The following is a 13,839-nucleotide window of genomic DNA, read 5'->3' on the forward strand; positions in this document are numbered from 1 at the left end:
ACGTTGACAGTGAGGATTACAGTGAGGATTACTCTGGTTCTGATTTTGAGGTTGATATGCACGATGATTTGCTGAATGTGGTCATGGATGATGATGATGATTATGGTGAATTCAATTATGTGGATGATTATGATGATGTTGGCTCAGAATCTGCCATGTATGATGATGTTGATGACATCTAAGCGGTGACCATGGACCTTCACTTTGGCGGGATTTGGAGCTGAAATGATGTGGTGTTCACCTGTTGTTGAATGAAATCCTTGGAAGTGGGGTTCGAGCACTTTGTTATGTGTGATTCTCTTGAGTTCGTGTCACCTGTTTGTTTCTCACATTTTTGCAAGAAACTAATCCATCCTCTTGCTGTCAGACTGGGTTGTTCAGTTATCACTCTTTTCACTTGTAGTTTGTGCTGCCTTGTGACTTGTCATGGAATTAGATTCTTGTAATGAACTATGACACCCTTGTTATGATTTTGGTTTCTTTTTGTTTGACCCCATCGCGGCCACTGAATCCTCTCAAAATGTCGCAATGCCATAGATGTCGGTGGCCAGCAAAGACAGCAAGCTCATCGTAGTTGCTTGCAATAATGAGATGTTGTCTCGTGCGCTCAGTTGCAATAGGCAGCCATTATTTGGTTTCTCACATGGAGTAGCTCAAGTGGAACATTAGAAATGGTTATTATTTGATTTGGAATATCTGTGCAACACTAGAAATGGTTGATGTTGCACATCCTCTATGCTAGATTGAACCATGTAGTTAGAAACAAACTTATCTCCCACGGAGCGTTCATAAGTCTTGATGTGCCCTGCCTCTTGGCTGACAGAATAGGTAGGCATTTTTGGATGCTTGAAGATTAATCCTAGTCTAGATGGTTAGTAGAATAGTTGAATTCTTGCCTAACGTTTGCAGAGATCAACCATATTCTGTGTGTCTCACCAGTCACCAGATATAATATTTGTGGAAGGCAACGCTGATTTAACCATGCGCGTGGTTCATTTTCTCATATCGTGATGTTCTTAGTTTAACATATCTGATGTATGCTCATCACAGAATCATTATTTATTTGAAATATCATATGTTTAAGATATCTGATGTATGTTCATCACATAATCATTATTTATCAAAATATCATATGATCGACCATAAAGGATAATCAGGCTCGAAAATACATAAAGAAACATACTATGCTGACATAACCCACATCGGTTGCTCAGAACATATGAGCTGCACATAAGAATCCTACCAAGACCTCCTCTTACTTGGGGTGAAGATTAACATAATCACGGGGACCATATACCTCAAATAATTCAGCTAAAATGCTATTCTTCCTTCTCGGGTTGCATCCCATGTCTTGACATAGTTGATCATTGTACCAGATGTGAAGAAGCCCAATACAGGACCTCCGGAAGTAGACACGAGAATAGCGCTTCATAAACTTCTCCCACTCAAGGATATCACCCTGCATCGCTTTAACACTTGGTAATCTGAATCCACCATCAATGAAATGCACTAGCCATTTGCCCCGAATTTCTGCAGTGTACAGATTCGCCAAACTCTCTGAATAACCAAGGACAGCAAGCTGCGGAATCTTAGGATGTATGCACTCCCTGAATGTAAAAATGAAGAAAATCTTCAATAACCCGATCTGGATTGGAAATCAGCTACACATGTACACAAAAGTCAGGTAGTAATAGTAAAGTAACCTGTATAGAGGTACAGTCGAGGATATTGGCCCAACTGCAATACTCTGAAAGTATTCTGAAGTAAACATGTTCGTGATCTTTTGGTCTCCCTTGAATCCCGTTCCGAAGATCACTATATCACTCTTTATCGGCGAAGATTCACCTTCAACAACTACACCTTCCTTGCAGAAGCTAAAGGTCTTGGACTTCTTTAGAACAATGCTGCCTTCGTCTAGTCTCTTGTAGTGATCCTTTGGTGTAATGGCGATCAAGCATGTCGCTAGTGCCTCAAAGAAGCTATGCTCAGGCACCATGTCATGCTTCTTCATGGGGATGGAGTAGTAGCTCTCAGCAAACTTTGAGAATAACCACCTCTATTCATATACAAACAAGAATTAAGCGTGTGCCGATTTATTTTGAAACCTAAGTGTAAATTACATCAATGCAAAACAACATGCTGACTTTTAGTACCAGTGGAGTCAAGATGGTGGCCAAGAGACATAGGAGGAAGCCCTCGCCGGGCTTGTGAATGAGGAATTCAGAGAAGCGATTCAGATACAAGTTTGATATAGGGAAACCCCAAGCATAGTAGCTTGGTATGATCCAGTGCTTTGTTCGGACAACCATTGTACATGGATATTCAGTACCTGCAGGGATCAGTAAATTTATCCAAGTTCTTATCGAGAATAATTGTTAGAATTCAGACAATGTAATAATGGCAGACAATGCATTCAATTTCGCTGAATGACAAAAAACAGCCCTGTTGTTGGTCATGCGAACAAAATTTGTGATGATGACATAGTTACTTCTGCACAAAGACGAAAAAAATAATTTAGTTGTAGGATTGTGTACCATTTACGTCTGCACATTCAGCAGCCACGTCGAGCGCTGATTTCAAGTAGCCAATGACGGTCACACGCTTGCCCTTTACCATCTCGTTAGCTTTCTTGGTGCCCATTTTGGCGTAATCCATGGTGTGAATCACCTGCCCATCAAATGCTTCTGGACCTTTGCCTTGAGGAAACGTGGGTATGTTGGGCACACCACTAAACCTCCCAATGCAAAGAACCACAAAGTCTGCCACGTGTGTCTGGAGACAGGAAAATATGATGCATTTAATACCTCATTAGCTTCACTGATTGAAAAGGGACATTACATGCTAGGGGTTAGAAAATGGAAGCAAAGTGGTTTTCACTTTCAGTTTTGGAAATATTTCAGCAACAATTTCAGTGATTTTGGTCAAAGTGCTGAAACAGTTGAATTCAACCAAAATTTTAAAATTACTGAAAATAATAAAAAAAAAGATGCTTGAATTGCTGTGTACTACTGAAATTGCTTAATATTTTGGCTGAAAGCTAAATATTTCAGTGTCTACTGAAATTCATTGAGTTTCATCTGAATCTCATTGAAAGTGAAAACCATACAAACCATAGTTTTAAATAGCAGGCTATGGTATATAGCGGCAACCCTTAAAAACAGCTATAGCGGGGCTATAACGAAACTATAGCGGCAAATTGTACATGAAATCAAATAGCGGCAACATGCGCAAAGAGCTATAGCGGGCTGCCGGCTATTTAAAACTTTGATACAAACACGGTCGAGAGAGGCATGGATCAGCTAGGTAGTACTTCATCTAGAAAAACTCTAGTTCGTGGATCAGTCCATATATGTACCTCCATGTTGTCCTCGGCGTCGGCCACGGTGAGACGCCACTCACCCTCGCCAGAACCAAACGCCTCGCCGCACCCGGCCCACTCCTCCCACTCCACCACCTCCTCCTCACCGACGCCCACATACTCCATCCCGACCACCCGGCGGCCAAACCTGACGCAGTCGAGCACGCCAAAGTGACGGGCATAGGCGTCAAGGTAGTCGGCGACCTGGCGGCGGTCCGGGAACACCTCCGTCACGGACTCCGGCCAAGGGAAGTCGGAGAACTGGTACATGGGCCGTTCCGACTGCAGCGACGTGCAGTCTGGGGCGCGCGCCCACACGCCGCCCAGGAGCTTGTCCGCCTCGAAGACGGCCGGCCGGCAGCCGCGCTCCAGCAGGTGCTTGCACGCCGTCAGCCCGCTCACGCCGGCTCCGACGACGGCCACCCTCTTCTTCTCCATTGAGGCTGCTAGTTTATTTACGAGTATATAAAGTATAAACGTTTGTGTTCGATGGTGTTGCTAGATGGTAGTCATATATAGGTGGCCAGCGAGCGGTTTTGCACCACGTGCTTTGTTGAAATTTTACGCGATCGAGTGATCCTGGATTTGGATAACATATTTAAAGCACCGCGCCATTCGATCTGACGTGTTATTTTTGTTACCATTCGTCCCAAGTCCACTCTTAGTCTTTGCTGAGCAAATATGGCATCAATTGTCCAGCCACAATGATAGGCCTTGTCGCTGAAGAAACCGTGGCACGTGTATACGTTGCATGTGTTGCATGTAGCACGTACCAGGCCACGCAGACGTATGTAGACGTGTACGATATGTGGTGCACTCGAGATATTGTCGATAGGCAGTGAGTGCTCCACAGTGCAGATTAAGCTATTAAAAATGTCTGTCTTGGACAAATGTATTTTAGTTATTGCACATCAGAGAGTGACTCAATCAAAAATAAAATAAGAAAAATACCCATACAGATTTTCACATAAAATCAGTGACATATAACTTAGATATGTAACACCTAGAACACATCTAAACACTAGTAGAAAAAAAGGATATTTGTTCCGGTTCTAGAGGGTCTTTAGTCCCGTTTTAGTCCCGGTTGGTAACACCAAACGGGACTAAAGAAAAATTTTATGAATTTGTTTTTAATTTTTTTTTCGCATTTTCAAATTTAATCTATAATCACCCCTCATCACTGCTCAATTTAACCTCTAATCTCTAATCACTCCTCATCACTGCTCAATTTAACCTCTAATCTCTAATCACCCCTCATCATTCTAAATTATCTAACTTTCCGGCCGGTCACTCATCCTCTCACTACTCCAGCTTGAGCACGCTTAACTTCCGGATTCTATTCCCCCTCGTTTCCAAGTCTGCACTTGTTGTTTTCCTCACAATAGTAAGATGTCAATCCTTTTAACCCTCAGGAGTTTAGCTTGAGCATGAAGTCACACGTTTCACTGTTATTCTAAAAAACAATAATTATTTAGTAACACTAATATTTCATGAATAAGTAGTTTGACCATAGTTTGACCATATTTGACCAAAATTTAAAAATTGAAATAATTATTTAGTAACACTAATATTCTTGAATAATTATGTAGTAACACTAATACTTCTTGAATAAGTAGTTTGGCCATAGTTTGACCAGATTTAACCAAAATTAAAAAAAAAAACTAAAATTTGAGCATATGTTTTTTCCTTTTAGAATTTGAGGATTCTAAAAATTTTCAAACAGGCCATAGGCCGTCACAATCGGATGCGGATTTTCGTGCTAAACATTTTGAAATATTATACGTTTTTTTCGACATCGTATGCAAAAGTTATAGCCGTTTTACTTTTTCATGACACTTTTTTTGCAAAACATGTCCAAATTTAAGTTTTTTAATTTTCCTAACTAGTAGATGTAGTAATATAACTACATCTCGAAGGATTTTATTTTTTTGAAGTTTTTATCATTTTCTTTTTTTTCCAAAAATGAAATGGCAATACGCGGGGGGGGGGGGGGGGGGGGGGGGGGGGGTAAGAGTTTGAGAAATGGGCCCTTTAGTCCCGGTTTGAGACACGAACCGGGACAAAAGGGCATCGCATCATTTAGTCCCGGTTCATATCTCGAACCGGGACTAAAGGTCTAATCTTTAGTCCCAGTTTGAGACACGATCCGGGACTAAAGGGTGTGATGCCCTTTTGTCCTGGTTCGTGTCTCAAATCGGGACTAAAGGGCCCATGTGAACCGGGACTTATGCCTTTAGTTGCTCGAACCGGGACTAATGATCACATTAGTCCCGGTTCGTAATGCAACCGGGACTAATGTGTATATTGCGCTATGACCAAAGCCCTGTTTTCTACTAGTAAGACGTGCTTTAACAAAATTAATAAGAAGAAGAAACGAAAAACTATGAGAACTCTTTAGATCATGAATTTAGTACGAAAAGATGCATCCAGAACACTGTAAACTTATTCTTTTTGAAAAGTAGAGTAAGCCATGGCCTCTGCATTGAGCAATGCACCCAGTCATAGTGCACTGTAAACTTGTAAACTCAAATTTGTTCGACCCTTCAAGAAACATAAACGATAAATCGCTTGTTGAAGAGTAGCTCAGTTACAACTTCAATAAATATTGATTCAGTTCTTAGTTTTGCTCGATGTTCAGCAATGTGCGAATCGATTTAGATTCCAAATTTTATTGATGGCGCAGTAATCAAACCTAACGAGGTGGAAGCATGGGAGTACCATACTTCTAGGACCCTGATAAGTGTCACGCGTGTGGCACGAACACATGGCAACTTCAAACATTTTTTATGGCAAGTTTAGTGATCCCAATTCACGCAATTCTAGTGCTCGATCTGCCACTGAAAACTGTGGCGGCCATGGGTGCGGCAAAGCGGCGGCTAATGGTGGAAACTGTGCACTTGCTAGGGAGTTATCTTCCAATGAAAATTGTGGCGGCCATGGGTGTGGCAATTCAAGTACATTAGTTAAGACGGCAAAAAGAGTTGGCATAGCCATGGAAGGAACTCGAGATTAGGATGTCGGATGATCAATGACATTAGTGAAGACGGCGACAAGACTTGGCATAGGTGACGGTCATGGTATGCTGTTTTGGGAGGATCGTCGGAATGATAGCCTACGAATTGAGGAGCTAGCTCCGCAGATGTATGCCATAATTGCATAGCACGTGCGATCGGCAAGAAATGTTTGCATTGCTCCTACGAAAGGAGCTTGGGCGAGGGACATTCATCCCATTATGAAATTGAGCACATTGGCGGAATACTTGGTACTATGGCAAAGAATTGCCAACGTGCGGCTACACACTAGGGTTGCCTATACTATTCGTTGGGCTTGGGAGCTGGATGGCGTTTTCTTGGTCCGGTCCGCACAGGCTACCAAGTTTACAGGGCGGGAGGTGGTGCCCACCTTGGAGTTATCATAGAAACTGAAGGCCCTGTTGCAGTGTCGATTCTTTCCTTGGCTAGCCCTAAAGAATAGATGTTGTACATGATGCATGCCTGTTATGTGATCAACATGCTGAAACCATTAACCACATCCTACTTGGTTTTGTATTTGAGAGAACTCTGGGGACGGTTGTATGCACCGCCTTGGGCAAGCAAAAGTGGGTACCGCCGGCGTATGAGATGCTAGGCACATGGTGTTAAGCAAGGATATATAGGGGGCACCTGCAGAAGGACATCCGCGCCATCATTATTATTGGTTTTTTTGAGCTGCAGAAACATTAGAACATGATCATATTTGAGGGTGCTACACCATCACCGAGATTTTAGTGTACATGACTGAAAATGAGGGCCGCGCCTGGAAGGAGGCAGGGTTATTAAGGGGAGCTCTGGACCACTTCTTTGGGGCGATGTCGATGTGCAGTGGATAGAAACCTTCTTCAGTGATTCTCCAAAGATTAGTATTCACATGATTTAAATGGCGCTTAAAGCAATAAACCCAAGAATCAAAGTCCTCATTTTCACAATCTTAGGGGGAGGACCGACATGATTCAAATAAGTGGAAGTAATCGGTCCACCATAAACAAGTGGTGGTTTCACATGGGCAAAGATGCCGGTGCCATTTTTACCACTAGAGGAAGGAGCCTTTTCACTACTAGCTTCCCCCTTGTCGGAGTTAGCATCCGTCACCTTGTCAGTGGGATCACCCACTTTGAACGGTGCGGTGGATATTTTAAGCCCTTCAATGAATTTAGTAAACATGCTTTCAACCTCGGTCGTCATGGAGGTTTTCAATGTCTCCAAGGCTACATTGAATTCCTCACAAGAGACCGAGGTTCCCCCATCGCCCGTAGACGAGATCGGATCCACACCGAAGTGCTCCTCCACACTGTCTACGGTGTCAACCATACTCTTCAAACGGCAAAGTCCTTAGTAAAGAGATGAGACTCTGATACCAATTGAAAGGATCGATATGGTTGACTAGAGGGGGGGGGGGTTAATAGGCAACTAACAATTTTAGTTTTTATTTACCAAGTTAAACTTTGCATCAAAGTAGGTTGTCTAGATGTGCAACTAGGTGAGCAACCTATATGATGCAACAACAACAAGCACAGCAAGCAAGGGAAGTAACACTAATAAGCTTGCACAAGTAAAGGTACGAGATAACCAAGAGTGGAGCCGGTGAAGACGAGGATGTGTTACCGAAGTTCCTTCCTTTTGAGGAGAAGTACGTCTCCGTTGGAGCGGTGTGGAGGCACAATGCTCCCCAAGAAGCCACTAGGGCCACCGTATTCTCCTCATGCCCTCACACAATGTGAGATGCCATGATTCCACTATTGGTGCCCTTTGAGGCCGCGACCGGACCTTTGCAAACAAGGTTGGGGCAATCTCCACAACTTAATTGGAGGCTCCCAATAACACCACGAAGCTTCACCACAATGGACTATGGCTCCATGGTGACCTCAACCATCTAGGGTGCTCAAACACCCAAGAGTAACAAGATCCGCTAGGGATTAGTGGGGGAATCAAATTTCTCTTGGTGGAAGTGTAGATCGGGGCCTTCTCAACCAATCCCGAGCAAATCAACAAGTTTGATTGGCTAGGGAGAGAGATCGGACGAAAATGGAGCTTGGAGCATTAATGGAGCTTTTGGGGGAAGAAGTAAGTCAACGAAGAAGAAGAGGACCCCCTTTTATACAAGGGGAACCCATCCAACCGTTACCCCCAAAACAGCCCCGCAGAGGGTGGTACTATCGTGCGGTGCAGGAACTGAGCCCGGTGCGGTACTGTCGCGGTGGTAGGGCGGTACTACCGCTTCTACTACCGCTGCAAGTGCCACACAACCCGACACGAGAGGCGACCCCCTCAAGTCGACGCGGTAGGGGCCCGGTACCGCAGTGGTACTGTGGCTGAGACCCACAAGCGGTACTACCGCTGGGTACCGCGGTACTACCGCTTAGACCCAAAAAAGCAGACTGAAAGGGGAAAGAGCACTCCATTGAAGCGGAACGGCTCATAAGGTGAGGAAAGGATGTGTACGTGTTGATTCCACCCAAGCCTTACCAAAGCGGACCCCCTCTTGATAGTACGGTGACTCCTACGAAACTAGTCCACCAAACAAGAAACGAAAGAGCTACACCGTCTTGAATAACACTCCGAGGGGAAAGAAATCGTCTCGTGCCAAAGGATGAATCTTTGAAATGCTCAAAGCACACGATTAGTCCGCAAACATGTTGTCATCAGTCACCAAAACTACATCGAGAGAGATATGCCTTAACAGCATTCCCATCCGGAGGGCGTTGCCGTGGAGGCTAGGTGTCCTAGGTCATGTCGTAGCTTTGTACTCTGGTCTTATGTCACTAGTTGTCCGGCCACGCAGTCTTGTGTGAGTGTGTTGGTTAGTATTGAAGGATCTGTTGTATCGGAGGGCTAACTCACCACATTGTATTGTTCCGCCATGTAACTTGAGTATTGTTGCTTTATATATAAAGCGGGGCGAAAGCCTGTTTCGAGACGTGGAGGATTATTATAGACTATAAGTGTCTAAACTAATGTGCATGCCCTTAAAACAAAAATACTACCGATCACGTCTAGTAGTACTGGTGGATCTAGTCCATCAAATGGTTGCGAATGGACAGCTGGTATTGTTTTGATGTACCGTAAAACACTAGTAGAAAAAGGGCCATTTGTCCCGGTTCATAAGGCCCATCTGTCCCAGTTGCGGAATCGAGACTAAAGGGTCGTTACTAATGCCCTTTTCCTTTAGTCCCGGTTCTTATACGAACCGGGATAGATGGGCCTCCACGTGGCCGCTGTGGCGAGCCCAAGCAGGAGGGTCTTTAGTCCCGGTTGGTGGCACCAACTGGGACCAATAGGCATCCAAGCGTCAACTGTTCAGGGGCTAGGGTTTTTTTCTTCTGAAAGGGGGGTGGATTTGGGGGTTTTGTATGGTTAATTAAGGTGCTTCATATATTATGTTAGGTAGCTAATTAATTAATAGAGAGAAGTGTCCTCTCTTATCTCCGTGCTTGGTCGACGCTACGTACTATACGTATAGAGAGGCCCTCGACACGCTAGCTAGTAAGAAAATGAAGGAAACCATTAAGTACAGAAGTTCGTCATGCATACCGAGAGAAGTGATCGACCTCTCCTTCTTCGAGATATTGGTCGAACAACAAGTTTTCGTATTATCTATCCGACGCTACTGGCTATATACATATACAATATGTAAGATCTGTTACAATCCCCTAGCATCTGAAATCAAGTTCCACATGGTATTCTTCGGCTTTATTGATGACGTGGTCAAGAAAGAATCCCGCTAATTCCTCTTGAATTGCTTTCATGCGATTTTTTGCTAAGAGTTCATTCCGCATCTCCCACGTCTAATTTGAAGAAGGGGGTTAATACATATATATGAATGAAACTCAACAGAAATGATGGTGTAATAAAATGAAATTGTGAATATTATTGCTTATGCACATCAAATTGTCTTTTAGAGTAGCCCCGCTTATCTTTGCAAGTCACGTTGTAGATGAACTCGCACACGTAGTATCCACAGAAATCATTACCTTGTTCCTGCCACACGCACTTTACGAGAAATAGAGGTCAATCAAACTGATAATGAAGCATTATAAATGGCATTGAAGAAAGTAGCTAGAATCAACGGGATCGAGATGCGCGGAACTAGCTAGCTAGTACTACTTACTTTCGGGTATGTCCATCGCAGCTCCCCCGGCAGTCCCGGAGCTTGTGCGGTGAATACTTTCCAAACCCTGCGAGACAAAGAAAACAATTACTTGATATCAGGAAATGAACAAAAAGTTGCCGATATGGTGCGATAATGATCGATTGAACTTACTTCTCGAGCATTTTAGTCATGTCCGCATAGGTCTCAGGAGATTTTTCGTCTCGAGTCTAAGACGGTTACTAGTCCCTGCTCAAGCTTAATCTCCAGGTGAATATAGTGGAAGCTGTGCACGCATGCATAACTCATCAATTACATTACTATAACCTCGCTCCAGTAATAAGGGAAACCGAATATGCACAAGACAGTAACACTCACTCAAAGTTGTAAGGAAAGAGTATTCTATCTTTGTTTTGATTTACTATCAATGATTTGAGCAAGTTGGCCTCAACATCATCGGCGTTCTTTTCAACCTCAAATTTATCTATGAGATTTGTGTTAATGAACCCAATATCATACATTTCTGCTTTTCTGCACTCGACGATCTTCAATCTGCATAATATAGTGAGGATAATCATATGTACATGCAATGAAAGAGCTGAGCTATATATAGACTTAATGACAGAAGTAGTACTTACAGATAGTAGCAAGTGACCGTTAATTTATCGAGGGCCTTTTGATTGAACCACTGGAAGAACTCCTCAAATGGAACAATCAACAAATCAATTCCAACGAGGTCGTGCTCCTCTTTAACTCTCAGATACAAAGTATTCGTTCCCCCAGATTCTCTGCAGGTTTTCATGTACCAATCATGTAATCTTCGCATCATCGTTGTTAGAGATCTTTCATCTTTGACAAGAGGCTTCCCGTAATGGTATTGGTGTTCTTCCACCTCCAAGTAATCATAATGTACATCGTCGGCCAGGTAATCTTCAAGATTGCTATAACCGGGCACCATCCCTGCATCATTAGCGGCGATATCGCTAGACACCTTAAGCGGGGGGCACGATTGGTCCGCTTGTTCGCCGAGCTGGGCAATTTTTTTCCCAACTTGTCGTTCTGCTAACCTTCGATCACTGATAGTATTTCCCGACTGCTCCGCTTTGATATATACCTTTGCAGTAATGCGCTCATAGTTGGTTTTTGGCGGAGACTTTGGTGGTTTCCTCAGGGCAGAGAGTGTGCGCTTTGCTTTCACCCGGTCTACCTTCTCCTCCGGAGCTGGATGTCTCTTTGCTTTCACCCCTTCAAAGAAGTCATTCACTTCTTTTTCCACGATCTTCGCGTTTTCTTCCACGGTCCTCTCATATGGTAACTTCTCTAGAGGCTTGAGAGGTGGACCGAATCTGTATTGCCTGCCTCTGGCTGTACTGCTAGACGCCGAAGCAGACGGAGCGGCTGCGGCTGTCTTCTTTCGTGCTTGCTTACGAGGCGGAGGAGAAGGACTACGAGCGCCGGAGCAGCCGGGGCGGCGGCGGGTCTCTTCCGCCCTTGCTGGCGAGGCGGAGAAGGAGGAGGCTGGTGGCTACTCGGGCGCGCCGACGCAGGCCGAGAAGGAGGCGGAGTGCCGCCACACGCCGGAGAAGGAGGCTGAGTGCCCTGATCACTTGTCGGAGGAGGAGGCGGTGGAGGAGGCGGAGTGCCCTGACTCGCCGGAGGAGGCGGAGGCGTCCAGTTCGGAAGGTTGATGAGCTCCTTCCGCCATATGCATGGAGTCTTCAGAGCAGAACCCAGCCGAGTCTCCCCTTCACCGGTAGGGTGGTCAAGCTCGAGCTCCTCAAATCCCTCCGTTATTTCGTCTACCATCACCCTAGCATATCCTTCTGGAATCGACCGGCAGTAAAAAGTTGCGCCAGGTTCAGGATGTGGAACAGAGCCAACATTCGCCTTGACTTTCATATTCATCCATTGCGTCATAAGGTGGCAATTGTGAGACTCCGTCATTAAGTCCACGGCGTAGCTAGCAGGAGCCGTGAAGACAGGCTCCTGAAGCAGCTCCGTGGAAGCCACGATGCTTCTCCGCTGAGATGGAGGTGTAGCTTCGGGTGTAGCAGCTTCGGCAGGTCGCGTGCTGCGGGCCTCGTCTCGTTCCTCTAGCGCTTGTACCCTTGCGTGCAGCGCCTGTAGTTGGGTCAACTCATTTTTCTTCTTCCTCTCCCGGCGTTTGTAACCGTCTGCGTCGGGAAATCCAACCTTCCACGAAAGGGAGCCTGGCGTGCCTCGTGTCCGTCCAGGGTGCTCAAGATTCCCGAGGGCCACTGTGAGCTCGTCGTTCTCTCTGTCCGGAACGAACGTCCCTTGTTGCGCCTTTTTGATATACTCCTGAAGCTTCTCGATGGGTGTGTTCAGCTGCTCGTTGGTCCAAACGCACTTCCCTGTTACAGGGTCCAATTTTTCCCCAACCCCGAAGAACCAAGTCCTGCAACGGTCTAGCCAGTGTCGAGTCTCTGGTTCGATCCCTTTAGCAATGAGGTCATTCTCAGCCTTGTCCCACAACGGCCGGGCTTTCAGGTAGCCACCTGACCCCGTGCGTTGGTGATGCTTCTTCTTTGCAGCATTTTTCTTGTCTGTCGCTGACATCTTCGCTGCTCTCTCAGATTTCTTTTTGGTGACAAATGCGGTCCACTGATCTTTGATCTTCTCAAATCGGCCGATGAATTCTGGAGTCCTGTCTTGGTCGACAAACGATGATTTCAGCTCATTCTTCCACCTCCTGAATAGCTCAGCCATCTTCTTAAGAGCACAAGCCTTGATCATTGGCCATTGGCTTTTTAACTGGATTCTCCAGATTCTCCTCTGGCGGGAAGGTGAAATTTTCCTGCAGCACGGTCCAAAGATCAGCTTTCTGCCTATCGCTAACATAAGACACCTGAGAGTCTTTGTCCTTAGGCTTCAACCATTGCTCGATGCCGATCGGGATCATGTCCCTAACTAGAACCCCGCACTGAGCATTAAATTTTTACTTGGTCTGGAGGGGTTCAATCGGTTGGCCAGCGCGATCAATTTCGATGATCGTGTACCTTTCATCCGTGCGCAACTTTCTCTTCGGGCCTCGTCTCTTTACCAAAGTGTTGCTCGATCCAGAGGACTAGAAAAGAAGAAAAAGAAGAGAGTTAATATGTGTACATACCAAAAACAATTAATGCATCAATTAGCTATAGTCAGCACATGCTTAATTAATTAATTAATATATATATATATACCTGGCCGGACTCCGTTCGGTCACCGGAGCCGTCATCACGGTGTCCTTCCCCCTCCGTTCGGTCATCGGAGCTGTCATCACGGTGTCCTTCCCCCTCCATTCGGTCACCGGAGCCGTCATCACGGTGTCCTTCCTCCTCCATTATTTGATCATCGTC

At 45.1% G+C, this 13,839-nt stretch overlaps 1 protein-coding gene across 1 annotated transcript; it reads right to left on the minus strand.

The window, feature by feature from the left end:
- Positions 1-1,094: 1,094 nt before the first annotated feature.
- LOC125540822 (probable flavin-containing monooxygenase 1) lies at positions 1,095-3,850 on the minus strand. The gene is made up of 5 exons (XM_048704371.1): positions 3,356-3,850; positions 2,535-2,772; positions 2,154-2,329; positions 1,704-2,056; positions 1,095-1,607 (listed from the first exon to the last, which is right to left on the minus strand). Exons 1-5 carry the CDS (start codon positions 3,794-3,796, stop codon positions 1,256-1,258), a joined length of 1,560 nt encoding a protein of 519 aa, XP_048560328.1. The 5' UTR covers positions 3,797-3,850; the 3' UTR covers positions 1,095-1,255.
- Between the last annotated feature and the right edge of the window lie 9,989 nt (positions 3,851-13,839).

The sequence above is a fragment of the Triticum urartu genome, chromosome 2 (assembly GCF_003073215.2).
Source record: "Triticum urartu cultivar G1812 chromosome 2, Tu2.1, whole genome shotgun sequence".
In the NCBI taxonomy this organism is placed as follows: Eukaryota; Viridiplantae; Streptophyta; class Magnoliopsida; order Poales; family Poaceae; genus Triticum; species Triticum urartu.